Source organism: Macrobrachium rosenbergii, chromosome 28 (genome assembly GCF_040412425.1).
Source record: "Macrobrachium rosenbergii isolate ZJJX-2024 chromosome 28, ASM4041242v1, whole genome shotgun sequence".
Taxonomy (NCBI): Eukaryota; Metazoa; Arthropoda; class Malacostraca; order Decapoda; family Palaemonidae; genus Macrobrachium; species Macrobrachium rosenbergii.
Window position 1 is genome coordinate 14,583,065 of NC_089768.1, and position 26,452 is coordinate 14,609,516.

At 38.4% G+C, this 26,452-nt stretch overlaps 1 protein-coding gene and 1 long non-coding RNA gene across 10 annotated transcripts in view; one reads left to right on the plus strand and one right to left on the minus strand.

Moving 5' to 3' along the window:
- LOC136854055 (uncharacterized) overlaps positions 1-25,573 on the plus strand; it is a 178,886-nt gene extending 153,313 nt beyond the window's left edge. Inside the window, exons 3-6 of one of the 3 annotated variants that reach the window (XR_010857614.1) lie at positions 5,749-5,843; positions 6,007-6,234; positions 12,039-12,200; positions 23,719-25,573. This is a non-coding gene — a long non-coding RNA (uncharacterized lncRNA). Of the gene's footprint in view, positions 1-5,748; positions 5,844-6,006; positions 6,235-12,018; positions 13,094-23,718 lie in introns of those variants that run through there. The other 2 variants (XR_010857612.1, XR_010857613.1) reach the window with 2 other exon arrangements.
- The window catches only part of LOC136854053 (STE20-related kinase adapter protein alpha), a 37,259-nt gene continuing 23,816 nt past the window's right edge, over positions 13,010-26,452 (minus strand). For all 7 annotated transcript variants that reach the window (XM_067130147.1, XM_067130144.1, XM_067130143.1 and 4 more), the window contains 5 exons: positions 26,192-26,424; positions 25,017-25,188; positions 24,645-24,831; positions 17,720-17,968; positions 13,010-13,492 (listed from right to left, as the gene is read on the minus strand). In XM_067130147.1, coding sequence (XP_066986248.1) covers positions 13,416-13,492; positions 17,720-17,968; positions 24,645-24,831; positions 25,017-25,188; positions 26,192-26,424 — 918 coding nt within the window. In that variant the 3' untranslated portion in view covers positions 13,010-13,415. The remainder of the gene's footprint in view (positions 13,493-17,719; positions 17,969-24,644; positions 24,832-25,016; positions 25,189-26,191; positions 26,425-26,452) is intronic.

The following is a 26,452-nucleotide window of genomic DNA, read 5'->3' on the forward strand; positions in this document are numbered from 1 at the left end:
AAAGACAAACTGTGAACTGTAACTGTGATGGGAATTTTCCGACGGTAGTAATCACAAATACTGTACATGCTAGATTAAGATCCCGAGATACCACTGACATAATATGTACAGTATTGTTGGTTGTTTGGTTTAAATTAAACTATAATTGTGCTAGGACTGACCCCGGCTAAAAGGTAGCCATGAGGTGTGGTTTAGTATTTGAAGGGTTAAAGCAGGCTAGTGTGAATCTCTGGGACACACCTATCTCCCGAAACACAGGCAAGCAGAACAGTGAGGAAGGCAAAATAAAATAATTGGGTTTTACTTCAGCGCCATGAACCACTAAATACTTAACATACAAATCGAATATTAAGATTGTCAGCAGTTTCTTTGGGCAGCTAGAGAGAGCGTTTCTTACGGTAACTTTGATGCGAAGTCTCAGATACTTATGTAGTGTACTTACCGGATATATTGCTGATATATTTCTCCCATTATTAAAATAACGAATAAACATGTATATGCTTTAATCTTTCTGCAGTTTCCCCACATCCTTAGTTATTCTGTTCATTTTGGTAATTCCCGCCTTAGGACCTTCAGTAGGAAGGAGCCCAGTTATACACGCTAAGAATGCACAAAACAACGCAAGTTATGACAGCACCATAAAGTTAACCAAAACTGCGTCTTCCCGTTGTCTGAATGACGTTGTTGACTAACTTAATAAAATTCTCCGGCGTTCTGGCGTAAAACCGCATTTGGGTTTCCTTTCGTGTAAACAGAACGTAGCAACTAAAATTGCAACAATATGAGAAGTATGTTTTTTAAATTTCTTTGACGCTGCCATCACACAATTTATATTATACACTTGTGCATAGGCCTGGAGTTCTAGGTTTATTACAGTAGTTGGATTAGACAATCCTCTCTCAGACAGTCTTAAAATGCATACAGCTAAATTTAACTCAGTTCTCCATAAAGAAACTGTTACATAATAAATACTTGGAGATTGACCTAATGGAAAAAGTGAATTTTTAATTGTTAGCCAATATATATATATATTTTTTTTTTTTTTTTTTTTAGACCAGCAGCTCTCGATAAACCCACAAGAATATTTCACCGATTATTTCGCACGATTGGAGCACTGTCGTTATAGTTCAGGTGGGTCCTGAAGTGCGCAGTCCATGTAAACCATTCATTTTGCTCATACTCTTATATAAAAAAACAAAGTATTTATTGATGACAGAGTGACGAGCTATTTCATTTCTAGTCTCGTTAACAGTAAGTGCAGCCTCTATCACTTCAGTCAAGGAGATCGTGGTTTTTTTTCGATCTGTTTGTTAGCAAGATTACGCAAAAAGGTTATGTGGCGATTTCCATCTGTGCTGAAAGCAAGCTAAACCTCCATGTCTCGTCCGGTCCTGGTCGTTTCGGCCGTAAGTCACTTAGGCCGTAACATCCAAAACAATGTAAGACGTTATGTTTATGGTATTTACCGTTATGTTTATGGTATTTACCATTATTATTTCATGTTTTATGTACATCCCCAAAGGGGCTGGTACTAAACACGGCGCCCATTTTGCACGTAAACGTGCTTACGGCCTAAATGACTTGAGGCCGAAACGACCCGAATGCGTCTCGTTCAGAGTATAGGGACACTTGAGTCTTCAACTTAATGCCTTGGATATCATGTATTTAGGCTATCTTTATTTATGCCTTTTTCGTACAAAAACATTTAAATTAATATGTTTCAGCTATGTCTTAACAACCGTGACGAACCCAAAATTTCAAAGAGATCAACACACAACAAAGCACCATTCCCTTTCCGTCATCACGCATTCTCTTTATATTCTTAAACAAGGGTACTTCTGATTTAATCTACTGAGAAATTAAATGAAAATTATTTTTATCACACTAGTAAAAAAATATACTATAACTGTTTCAACTTACCTGACCCCGAAAAAATAGCATTCATTATGGCAACACCGTGGGCGTGTTCTGCCTGCAGACAGAGGATGAGAGAAAAAAATGGTAGAGGAAGTACTCGGGAGAGAATAACAAGCGAATGCTTATGAGGAACGCTTTTCCTTATCACTTATTATTAACTTTTCATCATTGTTTTCAATGAAAAGCTTTGGCCTTATTTAGTAACAGAGAAGGGGGAATGTGTATTCTTGTATGTAGGGCTAGCTGGTTTTAACCTCACGCCAGCCTTGACAGTCATAATGTTTTTCAGTGTCGACGAAATAGTAGACCGATACTCAGTCAGAGCCCGACAATAGTTGTAAGGTTTTCTGGGTTAGTAGCCAATAAATTGCTGAATGTGAAACTATGTGATAAGCTAATTGATCACACATCAATGTTTTTGCAATATTTTATACATCGATAAACTTGTGGCATTCATAAATTTCAGTTCGTCTTTGTTAAATAGCCATTTCTCAAATGTTCTCCCGCCAGAATTTTAAAGAACTATTGTAGCATTCCCCGCCCACCCTGCTGACGCCCCCCCCCCCACCCCCGCACTATAGGTCAAACCCGGTCTATTCTTATGAAGTGATTGATACTTAATTTCGTACAGCAAACAAAGTAAGGTAAGTCGGTATCGAGATCACCACGAATGAAAGACAATAACAAGTATGCAAAATTCGGCGTACTCCATATTGTAAATCCACTCTGTCATAGCACTCAGAAAAAAGGGTGTCTTTAATTTTATTTAAACGACATATTTTCAGTCGCCCGTTTATCACGTAGTCTTGGACTGGCAAATTTAAAGGCCCTAAAACCAACAACATTCCAATTGTATCATGGCTCAAATAACTTGAGACCAGCTGGTTGGCAGATATCTTGGGTACAGTCTTGATAGCTTGCAAGTCATTAAACACATTTTAAACATTATTCTAGCCTTGTTAGGGAGCCAGTGCAACTGTCGCGAAGAGTAACTTCCTTTAGTAACTTGCCGCTCTATTTAATTTTGCAGTTCCTAAATTACATCTTAGGCAGATTGCTAGATAGTCGCAGTAGTTCACTCTGCTTGACACAATCGCAAGTTTTTTTTTCTGTAAACATCAAGATATTTTTTAACAAAAGCAATATTTCTTAGATGGCGGCCTGTTACTCTTATAACATTTTTTTATTTGAGCACCAAGAGGCGAATTACAATCTAACAGTACACCTACTAGTCACGTACTTTGTCAGCGACCGGATGTACATTACTGCAGTATTCATATTTAGCCGTAAATCCCCAAGGTTTCTTAAATCGTTTTTCCTTTCATCCAGCATAGATTCATTTTTATTTAATTTCTGCTGTTTAAATGACTTCCATTCCTTAACTTGGCAAGAGCATAATTTAATTTCTCATTTGTATCTTCAATATTCTTTATGTAAAAATAAAATTGCGTGTCATCTACAAATAGCCTGAACTTGACCCCATGTCCCTGTAGTGTTTGACAGTCCAATCATAAAAATACAAAATATGATGGGACCTAATACACTTCCTAGTGGTACTACTCCTCTTAGTGTTTCGTAAGATGAGCATGAGTCTCAATCTGTATACAGTATTTTCTGTCACACAGTTAGTCCCAATACTTAAAAGCTCCTTCAATAATATCACTTTACTAAATTATTTAGAAGTAGTTCATATACAACTGTAACAAAAGAAGCGCTGAGATCGAGCGAGACCAAAATACCATAAGCTATTGCCTTCATCCATTTCTAATAAATCGTTTGTAACAGAGCATGTAGTAGTCAATGTAGAATATAGTTGTCTATAAGGTGACTTGACTATCCGGTAAAGCATTATTCCTTTCCAAATGAATAATTAGTTACTCAGTAATAACAAATTCTAGCATTTTAGGTATGAAAGGGAAATTTGAGAGGCATGTATGAACAAAGTCTTGAGAATCAGTTGCTATTTACAAACTGACTTAATTTTAGCCCTTCGTTGGCTAAGTTGGTTGAGCTTCAGACTGTCACTCGATGGACCGGAGTTCAATTCCCCCGGCCGGCTGATGAAGAGTTAGAGGAATTTATTTCTGGTGGTAGAAATTCATTTCTCGCTATAATGTGGTTCGGATTCCACAATAAGCTGTAGGTCCCGTTGCTAAGTAACCAATTGGTTCTTAGCCACGTAAAATAAGTCTAATCCTTCGGGCCAGCCCTAGGAGAGCTGTTAATCAGCTCAGTGGTCTGGTAAAACTAAGGTATACTTACTTACCAGCCACTTTCTCAGATGTATGGAACTTGTGCTCCAAGATACTGACTTTATAACTTTTAACTATAATACCTGCAAAGCATGGTGAATATTCCACTCAAAGAAATTCAGATATTGGCATCGATCTGTTGCACAATTTTCCCTTCCTTTTTTTGTTAATAATAACAGCATCATCGTTATGAACACAATTAAATCTCGTTTATTTTGTTTCTGGTGTAGTATTTATCTGATTGGGCTTGTCAGTTAGTGACATTTATGTTCTCAATTTTTGTGCACTTGTATTTTCATGATATTCACTGACACAAATTCATGCGGCATAACAATGTTTTGTATGAATACATTATTTTGTACCTTGTAACACCTTCTTACAATGAAAAATACTCTTTTTAACTAAGCGCTTTATTTCAGTGAAACAATTGGAGGCGTCCTCATTTTACCAAATACCAAATTGCAGGCCACAGCAATGCTCCCAGCCCTCCCTCCCTCCCTTTCTCTTTCTCTCTTTTGGACCATTCAAGATTCATTTCATTTCAACGAAACGACGGAGTGCTGCTGTAAAGAATAAAAAAAAAATACATAAAAAGAGGCTAACATTTGAGTTTCTTGGTAGCGCACTTACATGACTTTGTGTGGCAACGCCTGGGGCAACGTTTCGTGTTTGTGTGTTGGTCGATTTGTCGTCACTTTTTTCCACGCCCACCAACATTTCACCTGGCAGTGACGTCACAATTGGATTATTTTGTGTTGTGAGAAAACACGTGAGGCACCTCGATCTTTTTTCTTGCCATAACTTTCCTCCCTCATTTCCTCGCTTGTTTAAGGAACTTGACAGTTCAGCGGAAGGGACACATTAGGAGAGAGAGAGAGAGAGAGAGAGAGAGAGAGAGAGAGAGAGAGAGAGAGGGAGTAGGGGAGAGAGAGAGAGAGAGCCGGGGAGAGGGAGGGAGTGAGTCAGCATTAGTGAAATGTTCACAACTAAACCCCCTTCATTAAGCCGCCTCAAAATTTTATATATATAAATCTGGTTAATTCGTTCTGAAGATACCATTCGATCGTTAGCTTAAAAACGTAAAAAAGAAATTTTTATCTAGCTAGCAAATTAACGAGAGCATTGATGATGAAGTAGAGTCCTCAACAGGCTCATACATCGTGAAATCTATAAAACAGTCAAACGCCTTAATACAAACCATGAAAACTGCTTCTTAATCATAGTGAGTTATAAAATGTTTAAGCAGTGTAATTAAAATGAATACTGTAAGCCGTAAAGCTTCATCTTCCTCTCCCCGTTAGGGGGTAGTGCCGCCAGTGCATTGTAGGCATTACTTAAGTATGCAACCTCTCATTTCTTGTACTGTATCTCCATTCATATTCTCTTCCATCAGAATTTCCACCCTCTGTAACAGTTGTTTCATAGTGTAACGAAGAGGTTTTCCTCTTGTTACACCTTTCAAGCCTTACTGTCAATTTCCCTTTCAGCACTGAATGCGCTTGGCCTTTGGCCTGAATTCTATATTCTCTCCTATTCTATTCATCTTCTCTTTGATAAGCCTTTTCTCTTTCTTCCACAGATTTTAAAGCAGCTTTTCACCGGCAAGGGGTCTTTCTCATAGAGCAGTTTGTAGGTCACTTGAATTTTGGGCACCGAGTACATCAGCTTGGAAATGTGAGTTAACTGTTTAGTACAATTTGTCTAAATATTTTGAGTTGTCGAAAAGAGTAAAGATTAATTCTGTTTCTGTTATTACAGATAAATTTATGATGTGGGCATTTTCACTCTCCTCTAATAATGCATTACACAAAATTTCAGTTAACTTTCAAATCTTCAGCTCAGAATCCTGATGGACAAAGTCAGCAGACGACAAACCACAAAGGCTCCAAAGGGAACTCAACCTGGAGAGAGAGACAAGTAATAAGAAAAGGCGATAAATAAACAAACACGAGGGAACAGAAAAGAAAAGATACACCTGAATTCCGGAGACTTAAACACAGAGCGGGAATGAATTCCCCCCCCCCCCTTAACATTAGGAGATCGGAAGATTCCACAACTGCACAAGGTAAACTACTCCATGTTTTAGTTGTAGCCAAGATAAAACTCGTAGCAAAATGAGTAGTATTCAACTCAGTTATATTTCTGGTTAGCTTATATTTATATACTTTGTTCAGTAAACGTAGAATATTATAAGTATCGCGAAGGAACCAATTTACACATTTTAATTAAAGGAGTGCACAATCCCCATTTATATGGGAAATATGTTAGCAATGTTCGCACGTTCTTTGTTCTTGGTGCTCTGGGTTATTCAACAAGCCACCCCAAAGGCGCATTGCCGAGGAATGCCTTGTTCATAATTAAGAACTTGCAAGATACCTAAGCCAGAAGTCTGCAAGTAAATTATCGGCAGGAATTATTATTATTGCTTTACATTCCGTATAGAAGTCAGTGGAACTAATTTCCCCCAGAAAACATGAAATTACCCTGTGTGGATTAATTTACACCTACTTAATTAGCTTCACCTTAAACAGATCTCATGAGTGCTTTCCCCCGACCCTTCCATTGTCTGACAAAACATAAGGCCCGCAGAGTGCAGAATGTGAAATACTAAGATTAAAATTTCAAATTTTCTCAAGCCAGAGCTGACAACATAGATATTTTTGTTACTCATCAAATAGTCGTAAAATTTATAATTATACAACTGTTGTAACACGAGGACAAAACTAAGGTTTCAGCTCACTGATATTAGTAAAAAGCATACAAGAGAAATTATCACATACAGAAATTTATTAAAAAGTATTCTCTATGCAGAAATTTAGGAATTTTGGCCTGGGTGGTCCTTTTTCAAGGGTATTCACTTGTTGTGGTGCCCTTGCGACACGGAGCCTTGGTGCCTTCGGAGATGCGACTCCTTCAGGCCTATGGTGGGCTTTTTGTCAAAGACGGGAGTTGGTCATCAATTGGGATCAAGTAGAGGTTGGTGGTGTCTCATGCTCTTACATCATTTAGCTACAGAGATGCTCTAGTGGATGGTTTGCATGCCATCAGTTTGTTTGCAATAAACATTCCATGTAAGTGGAATTGAATTGAATTTTATATAGAATTTAGGCCAAAGGCCAAGCACTGGGACCTGTGAGGCAATTAAGCGCTGAAACGGAAATTGACAGTAAAAGGTTTGAAAGGTGTGACAGGAGGAAAACCCTCAAAGTTGCACTATGAACCAATTGTTAGGAGAGGCTGGAAAGTAAGATGGAAGAAAGAGAATATGAAAGGAGGTACAGTAAAAGGAACGAAAGTGGTTGCAGCTAGGGGCCAAAGGCACCCTGCAAAGAACCTCAAGTAATGCCTACAGTGCACTGCATGAGGTGCACTGACGGCACTCCATGCAAGTGGAGCATTATTGTAGATCAGCTCAGCAGATATACGAGTCTGGGTCCATGTTCTCCTTTACAGTGAAGTAGTTTTCGAGTTTTGGGGGTTCCCATACTCGATTGGTAGAGGTCAGATTTACAGAAAACTTCGTTTTCTGCTTTAATTTTTTGGTCCTCAGCAGTGATGGAGTAAGCTGGATCACCTGTTGGACACCCTGGTTGTAATCATATTTTCCCCTCCCAAACAGTGTTTATCACCTCCCATCTTGCTTTTCCTTGTAAGACTCTTGCTGAGTGGTATACCAATTTGCTCTTTCCCTGATTGAGGCACGTGAGCACTGCTGAGCTCATCCTTCTCATCAGTTGCACATTTGCCAGCCCCAGTAAGCAGTGCACTCAGTATAAGTTTGTGTTGGAAGTTCTCCAGCAGTTCCTGTGAAGGACAGGGCCTTTCTCACAGGGTAGCAAGGGATTTGGCAGTGCACCTTACAGGTTTCCTCGGCAAATGTGCATCATGGAGATTGGACATCATCTATGATAGGTGTCACAGAAGAGGGCATCTCTCTGTTCAGAGGTATGGTCAGCAGATCACAGACTTCCCCTTTTGGCTTGACATAAAAGCTGTTAGTTAACTTTTAGCATACTTCCTTCTAATTAAGTCAGACCTCTGCTCTTCAGTAAAGTTGTCTATGCTGATAGAGAGTTTTGAGCAGTCTTCTCCTCTTGGGTACTTCAGTCCCAAGTGGTATGTGTCCTTGTTGCTGTAAATGTTACCAGGAAAGCTTTCGAGCCTCTGCATCTGATGACAGCCAGAGTTTTCATGCTTAAACTGTTCTAACCTTGCCTTGGTGTATGGTTGGGGAAATCATATGGCTAGCTGTATCTCCTTCAGCCTTCAGAAGGGATCACTCTCACTATCCTTTGTTCCTGAGTGGTAGCAGAATCTCAGGGCTTGTCTCTGTCTGAATGAGAGATTCAGTCCTTGGTTCAATCCTTCCAATTCTTAGGTGAAGATTTGGAAGAGATGCTAATTAGTGCAGTTCATGCTTTTCAGTTCCATTTGGAAATATCCACTCCTGGAGTTGGGAAGTTGGGAGTGTTACCGTTTTTCAGCAGTACAGGCTAAAGCAAGTACTGTAGTAGTTTTCTAGAAATTTTCTTCTGGCTTCGTGTAGGGTCCCAACAAACCATTACCACCTCCCCTTCCTGTGGAAGGATCCTCGAAGTCAGGGGCATTGATCCATCCCTCACTGTGGTAGAATATTTTGGTTTCCAGTACCCCATTCTACCTGAAAGATAGCGATCACACGTTGTTGATCACTGTACTTTGAGAACTTTGGTGGCTGCCAACCAAGTTGCATAGTCAACCAGACTCCATTTTGGACAAGGTCAGTATCTTGTCCGATGTACCTTGTACCTAAAGCTGGCGTGAGTTTGGAATTGTAATGACTGGGTTCCATTCCATTGTAATTCCTTCTTTGAGAGCACTATCTACACTGAAGTACAAGCTGAAATTGGGCAGGATACAGGTGATCCTTTGGGCATCCTCCCTTTGTCAGTGACAGAGAGGCATCATCCTCATCCTCTTTTATGACAAGGGGAAGAGGGACCTATGTAGTTTCATCTGATACCCTATGCTGGGCTTTGGCCATGACAAAATTGCTTTCCAACATGAAGTCTCTTACCAGAGGTTTCTTGGTTCTCCAAATGTATTCCTTATGCAAGTACTTTTTCTCATTTTTGAGGGGGTACTTGGCCCCAGGGACCTACTGCTCTGGCCAAACATTTCACCAGAGTAATGATTTCCCCTGCTTGCAAGGCAACTGGGATCATGGAAATTCCATGGTGGCACACAACTCCAGTCAGCAGTGGGTACTAATCTCCCTCCTAAGAAGTAAGTTTCCTATATAAAAACTGCTGGTTTGTACTCCAGTAGAGACATATTCTTTCCCACCTCAGCTGCCCCACTCAGTCCCTACAGCTGAAGAAAAGGAAGTGCTACGGTTGGTTAAGGATACTCTCCCCCATTCACCTGTTAATCTACTTGGTAAGTACCTTGTTACCAAGTTTTGAATGGCTTCCTGTTTGTGCTGTTAAGATGCTTTTATATAAAAAGCTCTGGTTTGAATACTTAGGAAAAATACAAATTTTTACTTAAACTTATTTTTGCAGTGTCATTTCAGCCCTAGCTGCTGGTCTTTTGCTTATATTTTTTGTCTATTTCTTTTGGTCTTGTTCTCTAGCTGTCCAACTCTCATAACTTGGCAATGCTGTTGTAAGTCAGATTATCTTTTTACGAGGTATTACATGAAATGAGTTCTTTCCACTGTCTTGTGTACCTTTTATCTTAATCCCTCCCAGGTCTGGGTCTTTATCTAAGCCATTTTCCAAGGTTTCTTGGCTTTCTTACAGGTCTTTGTCCTGCTACTTAAATAGCTACTACTTTCCTAAATAATGCCCTTTCCTTCTCATCACATGTCCATAGCATCTGAAGTCTTTGAAGATCAGATTCTTTAACCTCTTGATGCCACATGTATTAACAGCTACCTGATTGGTAGTAGGATTGTTCAAATGAACTCTGGCCATGAATCTTATATTTTCTAGTTAAATGTCTTTAAAATCATAAACATTTTCTGTGAGTCAATGTTTTACTGCATAAAGTATTAATTTCTAAAACCCATACCCAGGATTTTACAACAGGCTACCTTCCTACGAGTTCCATTTATGTGGACTACTTCATGAAATCACCACACAAGACCTTTCCCTGAGCAATGAAGCGCTCGCTTTATCCAGTCTTCCCTGCCAACCTCATATCATGTTTGCCAGTTAATGTGTAGATTCTCCATTACAATCAGTTTTTGAAAGAGAGTTCATATACCTAAAAGAATGCCACATGCAGAGAGATGCCTCTCCACACTCAACATGTCCTTGATTCTCCTGGTTTCGAAAGACTCTTCTCTGTGATATTCTTCCCTTGTACTGGAGCTGTGCATTACCTCAGAGGGAAACCCACCCATCATGTCATCCAGGGATACAGGATTGCGGGAACCATTCCCATAACTTGACAATTGACAGATGCCTGCATAAGTTTTACCTTCAAAAAGTGTGATCTTGCCCTAGCCCTTGTAGTTTCATGAATCCTCCCTAAGAACTAGCTGAGAGGGTATCATTAGATTTTCAGTACATTATATGGCTTTTCAATTAAAAGCCATTCAAACCATAACCTACCAGTCAATAGGTCTCATCTTCTCTTTGGAATTCACTGCAAGACTTGACTGGAACACTTGGTAGATGCCTGCAGATCGTTCGCCATCACTTTCCTTTATGACTTCATTCACAAGACCCCTGTTAGTTTTATTTTTAAATTTTATTTTTTTTTTATTAATTGATTTTTTTTTATTTTCATTTATTTTTTAATTTTTTTATTTATTTTCTTTATTTATTTATTTTTATTTATTTATTTATTTTTATTTATTTATTTATTTGCTAAATTTAAAAAATTCATAGTACAGTACTTATGTCTCATAAGCATGAGAACTTCTGTCAAAATTACAAATTTGAGGTTCAGGAGTCTAAATATTACTACTGTACTGCACAAGAAAAAATTTTATTCGTAATCTGGTAGAACTTGTTTATTATAATTATCATTGTTTGTGTAGTATAGTGGTGGTGCTAATCCATTGTATTTTTCTACCTCCAACCTCATCCACATGTTACCAGATACTGTATGCTTTAGCTCAGCCCTGTGGATGCTTCTGGCATGGTAGCCAGTTAACTTCCTCACTCATTGTTCCATTTTCATTTACACCCACAGACTCGCCCAGTGCCTTCAGTTTACCCACTGTGCTTCAATAGACCCCTACTAGCTTTGTGTGATCCACAAGTTTCCAGAACATGTCATACCATAGCTCCAAGTGATGACTCTTCACCTGAATTCTTTAATGTTCCCATATCCTTAAATGTGTATATAAACTAGTCAGCTTGAAAGTGCAATTCTGAGGTGGTTGTGCCATTGCAATCATAGCACTTTTTACTTCAAATGTGCTTATTCTCAAGTGCTTATTCTCAAGCTGATATTTGACTCATAAGGCAGTAGTAGTTTGTAATTTTTAAAACTACTGTACATGAATTTCTTCTAACCATTGGTTTGTGTACAGATAGGCATATGTTACCTCTCTCCTCATCCCATGTATGCAAAGAAGCACTAACAACCAAGTAATACTCCAGACTAAGAGTGGGTGCAAGGATATACCCCATTTGAAAGAATCTCAAAGTCTTCTAAAAGAGCAAAATCATCTTTGTGGTAAACTCTTGGGTTAGTTACTTCTAAGGTAAAAAAGCCATTTGAAAAGTAATAGTTGAAACAAAAAATACAGCCACCTGGGATTTGATTTTTCTAGGTTGTTGAAAGTGGTGAATTTCTTTTTTCCCAGCAGTGGTAATTATGATTTAAACTAACCAGTTTGGTTTTCTTCCAGATATTTCTCATTTCTTCCAGATATTGCTCAAACACGAAACTTCCAAGTTTCCCTTTAATGCCTACACCTAAAGACTAGTCTGTGCTACTTGTAGTATCAGCATCCACATTGTGAGAAGGTGTTAGTCACTGCTAAGCATCAGATGTTCATTTCCTTATCTCTAAAGACTGAAAGTTTTCCTGGTAAGTATTACCGATACTGATTTCTAGTAAATATATGGGAATAAAAGGGTCATGCATGTTTTTGCTGCTTGTATACACAACTATCTGTGTAACTATCAGATGTATGTCTTCTTTACTTATTTGTTATTTTCTGTTTTTTAGTTGTCTAAGAGGATTCTGTTCTTTAGAAGCTAGCCATGCAACAATTCACTGGTCTCTTAAGCCTATTCTATATCAGTATTTGCACATTCTAAATAATGTAACAGGTATTTATTATCTGCTGGTCACTTTTTACCAGAGATGTATGTAATTTAATAACCACAATTCCCTTGTGACTTCTCAGTTTCTTCACACTTTGGAAATGCTTGTCACTAAGGAACTTAAATCCATATGAAAAAAGATTCTGAAGCCCAGGCAAAATTCGAACTAGCATCCAGAACAGTAGGACAAGGTAACATTAACTATCTGGCAAGTTAGTTAACGTAACCTCGTTCTGATACCTCATAGTTTGAATCTTACTGTGGGCATCCAAATTGCTTCACTTCTTCATTTGGACCTAGGCTTAGTACTGACAAATGTTTCCAAAGAGTGAAAATCTCAAGTGAGAGGGCACTGTGGTTAATGAAATTACATGTAACATACTCATCCATATTTGAGACACCAGATAACCTGAAATTCTGACTAAACTGTTTAGTTTTTGCTCTTATGTTACCAATTTCTAGTTATACATATACTGAGATAATTTCTAAATTCATAAAGCCATATAAGCACATAAATGTTTTAGAAATATTTAGAAGTTTTTCTACTTTGTTATAAAAAAAAATAAGAGATACATATTGTATTTTGTATTTTGAGTACAAACTCTTACATCTGTAATGTCATCTGTGTATCCACAAATAAACTTATATAAAATAGACTAGTATATATATATATATATATACCTTTGGACCTCACTTTCTTTGTATAAATGCTTGTATTGTTGACAGAACATAAATTTTGTGACTTACAAACTTAAACACGATTGGATAAGCATCTGCAAGATCTCAAAAAAGCATAAAATTATTTCACATTAGCAGATAAACATGTAATAAACACTTTATAACAAAACTTTCAAATACTGCACATTAAAAGTGTAACTTGAAACTGAAGATTATATCATAAACCTTTAAGATAAGCCAACTGTTTTTTGCTTGATTTACTTAAAATGGGTAAAACTAATTTTGCTGCCAAACAGGATCAGAAGTCCCAATCAACATCGTCATTTAGGTCTATTTTTTCTAAGCTCCCTTGTAGCAAATCAGGAACAGAATCCTCTGTAATAGAAGAAAAAACTTTAAAATTTGGTTTGTCAACTAAACCAATGAAGAGAATTTACACACTAAAATGCAAATTTTTAAAGGAATTTCCATTTTTCCTAGGTATACAAACCATAGCCTTTCATATATGGAGTATATACTTCCACTGGATTGGCCATGTACTAACTACTTGTTGAGCTGCCATCACAGCGCCTAACGAAAAGGTGTCGAGGGACTAATAGGCAGCATCCCTCAAGAAGATTGAGATGCAGGTAGTCCGACTCTGCCAGACTGCTGCCCTCATATCCTGTTGAACCATTTTCTTCCAGCAGGTGAGAGAGGGACCAACAACCTCTATGTTGGGAGCTCCTGGACAGCTCAGAGGGTCCTCTGCACAAGTGCGGGACTTGTAAGCTTTAAGGATTACATCTTGGAGGCAAGAGGAGATGGTGTTCTTAGGTACCTCCTCCTTGCAATATTCTGGACTCTCAAAAAGGTGCTTGCACTCTGGTCTGAGGTTCTTTGTCCTTCTCAAGTAACATTTTAGAGCGTGAACCGGCCCAGCTGCACCTAATCTGGCTCCCCACCAAAAAATTTTCAGAGGGAGGGAATCTAGAATCTTTCAACTCAAATCTTGGGCCCAGGACAGTGGGATTTTATTGCTAAGCCATTAATTCCAGTATAAAGGAGGAATGAGAGACCACAACCCATATCGCATGCTTGATGAATTATGATTATCCACACGGAAGACCCTTCGATAAATTATGATAATCCACACGGAAGACAAAAGGGCAAGATCCCCATTCAATGACTGAGAAAGATTCGTAGAGGGCTATCCTGAAGCTTCAAAGTACCAACAGCAGTTCTCACCCAAGAGTCAAAACAGTTCTCACCCAAGGGGCCTGATCTCTCAAGGAGGGCACAATTGTTCAAAGCTCTAAGCATCATTATTTCTGTGATGGTGGGCAGGTCCATGCCAAGTAAGTAGAACATGAGAGTGAGCTATGCCTTATACCCTTTAACGCCCAAGAAAGACAGGCCCTGTCTTCACATAGTAAGACTAAGAAGCCCACTTCACACTGAAGAAAGATACTGACTGAAGAGTGGCCCTTCTATGACTCCAACTGCAGAAGATGGCCCACTTTCCTGGTAGCCATTCCCTGAAGATGTATGCAAGTTGCCAGATGTCTCCCTTGCTGTTCTGTGACAAAAACCACTTTCAAAGATGATGCTGAATAACCTCCACCTGTGAAGATGTAGTGACAGCACCAATCAATTATACCTTCAGATGTGTGGTTGCAACAAAAAAGTGGGCCAGGGGCAGGGCTCTCCCCGCATCTATCAGGAGCAAGAGGAGGTTTGCATACCACTCAGCATGTGGCAAAAGAAGGGCTACTAGTGTCATGCAAAGGCCTGGGGTCATGAATAATATGATGTACTGAGAACTCGGCAGAGGAGACCGAATAAGGAAAGCTGTAGACATCCACATTGTCCCAATAGCAATGGTCTGACAAAGACTATGAGGGTGGTGAAAGACATCAGTGACTTTTCCTGGCAGTCACTTACTGGCTCACATGAAAGGTGACTGGGGTCAGTGACGGACAGGATGAAGGCTGGTATGAACCTCCACATCCTCAAACAGAAAGGTGCCTGGGGTCGGTGACGGACAGGATGAAGGCTGGTATGAACCTCCACATCCTCAAACACTAGTGGTACCTCCTAGGAGGTAGATGTGGTTGAGGAGGGAGACACACTACTGATGCTTGCCCCCCTGCCCAGCCAAGGACTCTAGAAAAATTGAAGGAGGCAGGCCTAGAAAGCTCCAAGATGGCAAGACCTCTCTCAGTTGCTGTAGGGAATTTAGTTGTTTCTCTTCCTCGCCACATGAAGGTGTAGTCGATTTCAAAAACTGCTGTTTGGAAGAAGTGGTGAAAGATGGATGCAGGGGAAGAAAAAATTCTGGAAGGGCTCAGTGTGGCATCTGCTCAATGAAGTTTCCTCCTCCTCTTCTCATAATGCTCATATTGTGGACGAGGCCATTCAACACATTCAGGGCAAAGGAATCACAAGGAAATTCTTTTCCCCTGGAAGAAATATACACAATGTGGATCTACTACCACTAAGTGTGGATCTACTACCACTAAAGTTGATACACAACTATAGCAAGTCTACCACAACCTTCCCAATGACACTGGTCATGTCCGTTCTCCATTGAGACAAAGAACCTACAACAAAACCTATAACCTGCACCAAAGCACTGAAAAAGAAACAAACCACTACAACTTTCGAACACCAAACTGCACCAGTAACATAGAAAATATACACCAAGAATGTGCAATCCACAAAAATCACACAAAGGAATAGCCAGGAAATAGAAAAAACACAGAATGCACGAGACATGTCTGAACTACACTGCGGCTGATAGAGCAATGGTTGTATCAGTTGAATAAGAATGGACACCCATCTCCACCTAGGTACCACCCTTGTTTAGACAGCATACAGCTGATCCAGCGCATGCGTAGGAAGAATACTTCATATATGAGGGGTGTAGCGTTTGTGATACAAAAACAATGTTCGATGCTAGTAAGTCACTGCTAACACATTGTTTTTTTTTTTTTTTGCCTTAGCCAAATGCATTACAGTATACCAAAAATTAAAATCCAAATGCATTACAGTATACCAAAAATTAAAATCCATACTTACAGCAAAAAGTTACTTATTATCTTTTTCAAAAACATGAGACAAATTTAGGAACATCAAACCTTGAGTTCTGCATCTGCTAAAGCACTTTAAAAATGCTAACCAAATAAAAACAATCATTAAAAACAAAGATAAAATGCTCATTTTGAATTGCCCGAGTACACCTGGTAATAGCAAAGGTAAAAGCCTTGATTAAATACTTCACAAAATGACAAAATTTAAGACAAGGATAGTTAAGAGTTAAAAAACAAGGTTTTTACAAATATTTCTTATCTCCCAGTGCTTGAGCAGCATCGAACATACTGTATACAGTATTCACATTTTGTAAATCTTTCTCTTTCCATTTTTGTAGACAAAAATGGAAAGAGAAAGATTTACAAAATGTGAATACTGTATACAGAATGTTCGATGCTGCTCAAGCACTGGGAGATAAATGCTTATTTTGAATTGCCCGAGTACACCTGGTAATAGCACAAGACAAGGCTTTTACCTCGTAGAATGGGTACCATTTAGTGGCACAGATGATATTAAAAGTTCTCAGTAATGTCTTTCTGACATAGGAATTTGAAAAGCTTAATGAAGGGAAAAGTGCAAGGGTGACTCTAGTTCATGTGCACTACAGAATTAAGACAAGGTCAAGAGGTAAATCTTCACAACTTTCCATCTTATGCTATAGCTTTTGTTACAGTAGTTGGTTGGGAAAATACAACAACAAAGAAAAAAGTGTGGGGATGCCAAACATACTACCTCTGATCTTAATTAATTTTACCATACAAATCCTTTCCAGCATGTTTCATTTGCTCCAGGCTACTATGCATAATTTTCCACCACCGAAAAAGTTGAATGAGGGTTGCATGTCATGGACAATGTGCATATTAAAGCCTTTCTACTAAAAAGATTTTAAGATATTCACAACAAAACAAAAGGATGTATAATATGTGAATGGAATGGAATAGAAAATATAGGCCAAAGGCCAAGCACTACAACCTATGAGGTCATTCAGTGCTGAAAGGGAAATTGAGCATAAAAAGGTTTTTAAAGGTGTAACAGGAGGAAAACCTCAGTTGCACTATGAAACAACTTTTAGAAGAGGGTGGATGGGAGAGAGTTAATATGAACGGAGGTATAGTAAAAGGAATAAAAGGAGTTGCAGCTAGGGGCCAAAGGATAGTTGCAAAGAACCTTAAGTAATGTCTACAGAGCACTGCATGAGGTGCACTGATGGCTCTACACCCCTACAGGGGATATAACATATGGCTTGCTAACTAAATTACGCCATAACAATAATACAAAGCACCTTAGTGACATGAGTGTTAAAACAATGTTTAATGATGTGATGCATAAACATCAGAGAACTATTTTATATGTTACTCCTCAGTGTAGTAATATGCAAATCACTGAAGGGAAATGCAGCATTGCTTTGAACCATTTAAGTGACAAATCCCTTCTCAAACAGGCACCACTGCACAACTAACTGTCTGTATTTCAAGTTTACATGAAAAATGTTTGCATCACTTTAAGAAAACACTGTGGCTTTAAACTTACCAATTTCTGTTTGCTGAGTAAGAGGTACAACTGGATGGAGAAACTGTGGGAGTGAACCATGAAACCTTCGAATTTGTCTAACAAACTGGTGATGAAGTAAATCTTCTGCAGAGGGGCGATGCTCTGGATGTCGGGCTAACGTTTTTGAAACTATATCATGGGCTGAAGGTGTAAACAAACGTTGAGCAGCAGCCAGATTTGTTAGATTATCGCCAACACTTCCACCAACACCTGAATCAGTTGCCATACCTTGTGAAAAAAAATTATAAAGACCTCAGGATTATACAAGCTAAATGTTTCCATAATTTTGTTTTAGGGATACAAATCATTTCTTCTTTATACCTACATACCAACAAAACAACAGACAAACCAAATTTTGAACAGGTAATCAACAGTAGCTATATGAGATTTTCATTTCCCATGTGCTCCCATTCTTTGACTACCACATCTGTGTACTGGCCAGAAAAGACTAATTTTTAAAAATCTTATTTTAAAACCCATGCAATCAGCTCTGAACTTCATTTCCTTCTTCATTTACACAGTGGTCTTTCTGCAACTAATGGAGCAATATCAAATTGTGATAGCCTCTGTTCTTGGACCTTAACTATATAAGAACTTTTTAAGCTACATATATGGGGATTAATGGTAACTGGATTGACATCAATGATAATGTAGTCTGGAGAGAGACCACACCTTATCATTTTCTTTCAAAAAGTACAAGTAATATTTAAGGGGAGACCTGTGAAATGAGAACCACTAATCCTCAAGATTTTCAGGATTTCTTGGATGACCCAGATGACTGTCTGGTTCACCTGCTCTCCACCATGTGCATTTTGTATGTTTTAGCTCTCGTCAGAATTCTTCTTGACAGCCCACTAAATTGTGGGGAGGCTTGGCAGGTTCTACTTTAACAGCAGATAAGTATCCAGATAATAAATCTTATAAAAATTTACATTATATGAGGTGAATCTCACCTACTGTGACAGTTAGCAGATTCCCACATTGAAAGAAGGTTGGTGACTGATTCCCACATTGAAAGAAGGTTGGTGAGTTAAGTGCAGCTAGACAAGAATCCACTCAGTCAAGCAAACTGAAGATTTCTTACATGATACTCAAAAAACATTCTAACCTGACCTGGGATCCTCTCTGGATTGTACAGCTCTCTGGCCTAAGACAAGGTAAGAGCAGCCTTAGGAAAAAGCCACCTCAGATGAAGTGTCAATGAGGTCCCTGTGTCTGGGTCCAACAGCTTAACAAACGCCAGTCAATACAAAGTTGCTCTTTCATTCAGTTCAGGAAAAGACTGTAGTCACTATGACATGCAGCCCATAGTCTGCAATTTCACACAAAATTTCCACACCTTTAAGGAAATGTACAGCAAAGGAATTACATTTCCTTAATGCCGTGTTAATTATGTTCTACAGAGAAAAAGTTCCTCAAAATCAACTGACATAGCAATAGCTTAAGAATAATTATCTTCAGCAACAGTAATAGATCAAGATAATGCTTTTCATAACCTAATTTGTCCAAACAGTGAATGAAAAAAGGGGCAGTGTCTGTCCTTTAGACATAGTAGTGTTGGATCTCCTAATGCACAAAATTATTCATTTCACTTCTGACAGCCTTTACTCTGAGTACATTTTAATTGCTCTTGTACAGCACAAAATATTTCTATCTCATTACTCTCCCATGAGGTCAAGTTCAGCATGTAAATGCCCCTGAGAAGGGATATGCCTGAAAATCAATTTTAGCTCTAAACCCTGGGCAAGAACAAAAAACCTGTCTCTTCATGCAAATATGAACAGCAAATATAAACATTCTCAATAAAATGCTGGGAATTCATTTACTCTTCCACATGCGCTAGGGCTACTAACTTCCAACCACATACAGGCTCAAAAATGAGTGATACAGCATTCCAAGTGCCTCATTTTCAAAAGACCTAAAGACATCTTGAGGTCCAGATCATAAGCAATGACAAGTTGAGTGTGATGTAAAACAAATTATGGATTTACAGTACTGTATATCCACTTTTTTTCAGTGATCGAGCCAACAACCTAACCAATCAAGACAGAACTGACCCAGTTCCCTGGCAGTGGAGTCTTTCTGCTGTTGCAGAGCAGTCCAAAGCATGGGCCATTGACAGACGATGCCACTGAAACCTTACCTCTCGAAAGGGACCATGAAATAGAGCACACACACTATGGGGAAACATGGACTGGTTACTCAAAACCAGAAGTCAGTCAAGCCCTTTAAAGCTTCTAGAATAAGACTACCAACCTGTCTAGTCTAAATACGATTTTCCTGAACTGAAGGGGGAGCAGAAGAGTCGAGACTGTAGGATCAGGTCTAGGTAAAGAAAGGCATGAGAGAGTAGGGGAAGAGGAGGGTAACTAATAGACAAAGGAGCTGGCAATGAAGCAGGAAAGGAAGGAAAATGTCTATCCCTGTCTAATTAATTGTTTCCTCAAAACTTACTCACTCCTCTTCTTATATAAATAGAATTATAATTTATTTGATCACTCCTTACACTTCACACCTGGATATGGATGCCTTACTACTTCCACCGCTCCTTTTTGCATCATTTTCTTCACTTCCTCTTGAAGAGCTAGAAACTTTGGAAAGTCCTGGGTGTACATCATATGTTGGAGAAGGGGGGGGGAAGAAAATCAAAGGGTAGTAGATATCCCACTCGTAGAACACCTACTACCCACTTCTCTGCCCCGAAACTCTGCCACATAACCCAATGGCTCGCCACACACCCCACCCCTGGTAACAGTGAGCGGGAAAGGGCACCCACCCTATCACTTATTTCCTCTAGCCCTGCCTCTAGCCCCTCTCCCTGGTCTGGAAGCACAGAGCTGAAAGGGCCATTGCTGAGGGGCTTTCTTAGATGACGATGGAGCAGTCTGACTGGATCTGTTGGTTGGGGGGGCATTTTAGGAGAACGTTGAGGTCTAGGTTTCGATGAGCTAGGGCGAGAAGGACCAGCAGATTTTGATACCACTTGGTGAACTAGCCAGTCATTATTGTCTACCCAACGTCTATCTACAGCAATGTCTGTCAAGTTGCTCTTTAGTAGAGAGACGGGGAGCTCAGAACATCCCCGTTCCTCAATGCCAATAAGGAATCAGTACTGACAAACCTAGAAACTTTTGAAAGGGCTGTGTCTCTTTTTTAACAAGAAGTTGACCCAAATGTTAGCATTTACATGGATGGATGTACGATATTTAGGGCATAAGCTCAGGCGCTGGGGGCAAGGAGACCATTCAGCGCTGTAATGAAGAGTAAATAAATTATGTTAAGGTTAATGAATTAGTGAAAGAAACAATTAATAAATAAAATGTAGCGTTGTGACCAATAAATAAAACTATATAAAGAAAAAACTTAATGTCATTAAAAATCTGTATGATGTGATATATATATTAAGAAAAAAATTAAATGTCAATAAAAATTTGTATACACTTTTTTTTAGATGATAGCAGAAATATCTGCTTCATCTCCCAAAATACCCGAGAGGGATTTACCTAGGAAGTATCTTTCTCTTTGGTTAAAATATCTGGGGCAGACCACCAGAATGTGCTCCACTGTTAGTGTCTCGCCACAGTAAGCACACCCTGGAGGGCTGCTTCCTTCTAAAATGAACTGGTGGGTTAAATGAGTGTGCCCAATCCCTAATCTGGTTAAAATAACTTCTGTTTGTCTATCAAGCTGGAATGACGATGGCCACAGCAGTATATTATCTCTAATATTTCTATATTTTTTATTATCGGCAAGAAGAGGAGTAGTCATTTCTTGCCATTTACTTAAAACATAAGATATAATAGGACCTTTTAGTCTGTATGAGGCACTTTTCTGAAAGTGGTTTCTCATAAAATGCCAGCAGCTTTCGCTTCCCTGTCTGCAATCTCGTTTCCACGACTCCCCACAGGAGAAGGGACCCGACAGAATGAGACTGATTTACACCGGCATTAGAAACCACTCCTGAACTTTTTGAATTAATGGATGAAAGATATTAAATTTTTCAATAGCTTCTAAAGTGCTTTTAGAATCTGAGTATATGACAAAATTAGTCACTACTTTGGAAAACTAGTATTTAAATGGGCCAGATAAGAAATTGCCTTGTAAGAAACTGCCTTACCACCAGACTGTAACAGTCTAATATAAGGGGCACTCTCTTCTGTATCACCCATTGCAGTGGAAGAGATTTTGGCCACTGCTGTGGACCATAAATCCAACCAGGAGACAGTCACAAAAGCATAAGAGACAGTTGACTCCAAGATAGCAGCCTCCTGAGGAGTGAAGGAAGGGCCCTCTGCCCTAACCTGATCCAAAGACAACCCTGGACCTAAACGAACCAGTTCTGGGTTCACTTGTCTAGAATGTCAGGGAAGTGGTGGAGGTAGAAGCCCAAATGACCTACTCAATCGAAGAGAATTATCACGCCCAGATATGAGAGAATTAACATGACTCAGAACAGAATCAGCATGATTTGAGCATGGCAGCTCTATAGAAGCCTTTGAATCCTTCTAAGGACCAAGCAAACCTTCAATGCCTGTAAGGAAATCAGAAGTCATCATTGCAACTTCCTCAGAAGAGATTCTAGATATGTTTAAAGGATGGAAGACAGGAACAAAGAGAAGAGAACCATAAGTTAATGTAAGCAAAACAAAGCTTATGAAGACTGAAAAGGAAGTGACTAAAAGTGTCTAAAAAAGTAATTGGGAATGTGGATACATGGATGTTTCAGGTGGTGTGAGGGTGAACTTGGTGCTTTGTATCGAACATAACACATACTGTCCTAGGAAATGCTCAATACTGTATTTGATTCTTATGAAAATTAGCCTGTCAAGGCTAGCAATGGGGCATTTTCAGCCATTCAGCACTTACAACAGTGAAAAGAGGGAGTTTGGAGTGGTTGGGTAGCAAGATAAAGAGACATCAAGAAAACAAAGGAGACGAAGTACAAGGATCTAAAGGCGAAACTGGAGAGAACCCCCACTGCTGACTAAAAAGTAACAGTTAGAGAGGCTGTGCAATAAGACTGAAGATAGCAAAAAGGAATGGATGTAACATAAAAGGCCAAAAAGTGGGTGCAGCTAGGGGCTGAAGGTATAATGCAAATATCCTTCAGTAATACTTACATTGGTGGTCAGTACTGCATGTGCAAGATTTTGGATACTCCATGTGTATATGAAGACCAATGGCAAAGAGAGAGAACTGAATTGAAATGAATATAGAATTTCGGCCCAAGGCCGAGCAATGGGACCTATGAGGTCATTCAGCACTGAAACAGAAAATGACAGTAAAAGGTTTGAACGGTGTAACAGGAGGAAAACCTCGCAGTTGCACTATGAATCAGTTGTTGGGAGAGGGTGGAAAGTAGCAAAAAGAGAGAAGCGGAACACCATGCTGTGGTGGAAAGGTGGGCCTGATAAAAGGTACTTGGGAACAATCAGGATTGTGAAGTAGATATTGAAAGACCCTTTAGAAGTGGAAAGAAATTTCTGAATTACTGGCATAAGAAGTATACCACTGGATTACTAATGCTAAAATTTTTATGATGCATATAGAAGGCCTGTAGTATTCTATGCATCAATGAAACTTTCAAGGAAAATGGAGCAGGTTTGAAAGAAAGCAAGCCTAGAAAGCCTTAGGGAGATCAAATTACAAATGAAGTTCCTGAAAGGTGTTGCATGCAGGGGATGTAAAAGAGACTTGAGATATCATACACTGAGGCTGTCTAGGGATGTGATGAGAAGGGAAGAGATGCAGTTGGGAGCAGAAAAGCGGGTACAGTATAGAAATAATAAGGCATAGAAAACCATGGGAAAAGGGCATAGATGAAGACCAATACTAAATGGGGATTTAGGCTGGAAATACAGAAGGCAGTGGAGAGATTTCATTCCATGTCTAAGTCCATAAAGAGATTACCTATTGTAAAACCATTAGCAATGAAAATACCAAGTCAGCCGAAATCTCTTAATCTTATCTTTTTTCAGATTCTACGAAGTATGCTTGGCAAGTTAATGGCCCTTCCTTATTATTTCCTGTGAATGTGAGTATATTATGATTCACAAACAAACAGTAATGTACTAATAAAAATGGAGGTACAATAAAATGGGTGGTATCTAATTATGTGCCACAAAAAAAGTCAGCAACTGGGAAAACTTTGTGTCAAGTTAGGTAAGTCTCACAGAACTAACTTTTTTGATATCATAAAACGCTAGTAAAGTATGCATGTTTTTATCGTGTTAACTTCATTTCTTCATTAGCTTAAGGATTAACTACTGTTTCCCCAAGACATCTTTTATGCACACTTTTCAGCAAGTATTTTGAGCTCTTAATCTGTTAAGTTTGGAAATTTATCCCGACTCTGAATTACTCAAAAAACAAAAATTAAATCCTTACAAATCCAGATTAATAGGTGAAGAACCCTTCCAGGATCTTTGCAATTTTATATATTAAAAAAGTAACACATTTTCATTCAAAAGTAATTAAGATTTCTGTTAGTTTATGAGAGAAGAGAGCTTAGGTCCCCTACTGTGGGATCTATTTCTACTGATATCCGTTTTGCTCAGTCTCCAACATCCTCTTCGGACAGGCACCATACTATTTCACCAGTTGTTTTCCAAATACACTTTACCTATTTGCAGCCAATGCTTCATTGTCTTTATGTTCTCCATTGTAATTATGTTTTTAGTTTGAATAATAAAAATTATAACTGAAAATGCATCATCAAATTTACACTGAATTGTTTATTAAATTTTGGCTCCATACACTAGTTTTTCCTTTACTCTGGTTTATGAATAAAAAAAAGTTTGTCTTGATTTTTAAAATCCTGATCTTTCAGGGTTTTACATTTTTGCTAATTAGATATTTTTAAAAATGTTAATCATTTTAAAGTAAATAAATTCTTCATTCATACCTTGGCCATTTTCTCCTGTTTGTGGACACGTTGATGCATCATACAGGTACGGAACACGATCTTCTAACTTTTCCAAAAGCATCAAAGTTGGAGGTATGCCTCTGTAGGGAACTTCTCCATTACCCAATTCACATACCACAATGCCTACACTATATATATCACTCTTCTCACTGTATCCATAAAGATCCTGCAAGGGAATTTTCATGTGAAACACAACATTGGTGAAAAATATAAAATTCTTCTAAATACATAGTAAACTACAAGTAAAAAAATTTACAATATAAAAAAATAAGCAGCAACAGTAATAACAAAATTTATTTGAATGAGCTATTCTCAAAAAAAATTTTTTTTTTTTTTTTAAATCAAACCTACCTGCTCTAGCAACTCAGGACTAGCCCAGTTTAGGTTATAGCATGCTTGAGGGGGATAAGAATGAATATTTTTTTTCCATCTGTTGTTATCTGTAATGCTGATACTGTGCCGTAATCCACTTAACACTACACGTCCACTTCCTTCTATTAAAATGTGGCTCCCTCGTATTGCTCTGAAAAATAAATTTGCAGTCCTTTACCTTTTAAGAGAAAGATAAAAATATAAAACACTGAGGACTGAAAATATAGTTATTACAGTTCAGCAAATCAAAACAAAATATAGACAAAATTTCAGCCCAACTTAGAAAAATCTACAGTATAGCTAGGCTATTGTAATCAATCATTTTCATGTCTTACTTTTAAGAGCGGTAACAATAAGCAAAATATTTTGAGGTTTTGAAAATTATGTTTTCCTTATTTGTAATATTGTTGTGTGAATTTCAATCTTTATTATATTCTTGTTTTGTTCTATTTGAGATGCCATGTTCATGTGGTGTTTTTACAATGTGTAACTGCAATACAATGTTGCACACTATTTCTAATACAGCTGTTTGCTATTGTGGTGTTTAATTTTTCCTTTATCTGAGATTTAAAAAATGATGCACAAACCTATATCTAATACAGTACTATCAAAATCTTCAAATACTGCACCAGAGGTAGCCACATCCACTTTCACACAATGACGTAGTAGATTAAATAAGCCCCTACAGTGAGACATTGTTGGCCAAGAAAATTTCTTGTGAAACATGGCTGGGCAGTTTATACCATATACATTACAGTACTTGGTAATCTGTTCAAGTTTATTTGTTTGCTGGTATGTCATCTTCAGAAAAGCTTATTAATTATTAAAATCAATGAACATAAAAACATCAGTATTTCTATAATCAATGAACTGGAAAAACTACAATAATCAAAATGCTGTAGCAGTAAAGTGACAACAGTTGAGTGAGTGTAATGCACCAACCAAAACTCATGATAGTGCAACCTATTTATCGTTTTCAAAATTTTGCTAGTCAAAATTAGGGTCTGCACTCAAGGTCAGTGTGTTGTCGACACAAGAAAATATGGTAGTCATTTAAGAATTTCAAGAAATGATGATGAAACTGGTCAAGTTTTCAATTCATAAAATGAAGTGAATCTCAGACTGGCTTGAAAAATAACTGTAAAAAAACCAACCTGTGAATTATACCTCTTGAATGGAGGTATTGCAGACCCTGTAAAACTTCCTTTATCATAAGAGCAAGAGCTGGTTCTGGTAATCCTTCAGAAAAATGTGATGCAACAAGTCGAGAAGCTGAAGTATATCCTAAAAGTGGCATTATAATCCACAGCTGTTGTGAGGTTGTGAACGATGTTAAATAATTGATTATATTTCTGTGCTGCAGCTGTTTTACAGTTCTGATTTCATGCTGAAACACAAAAATGTAGAGAGATAAA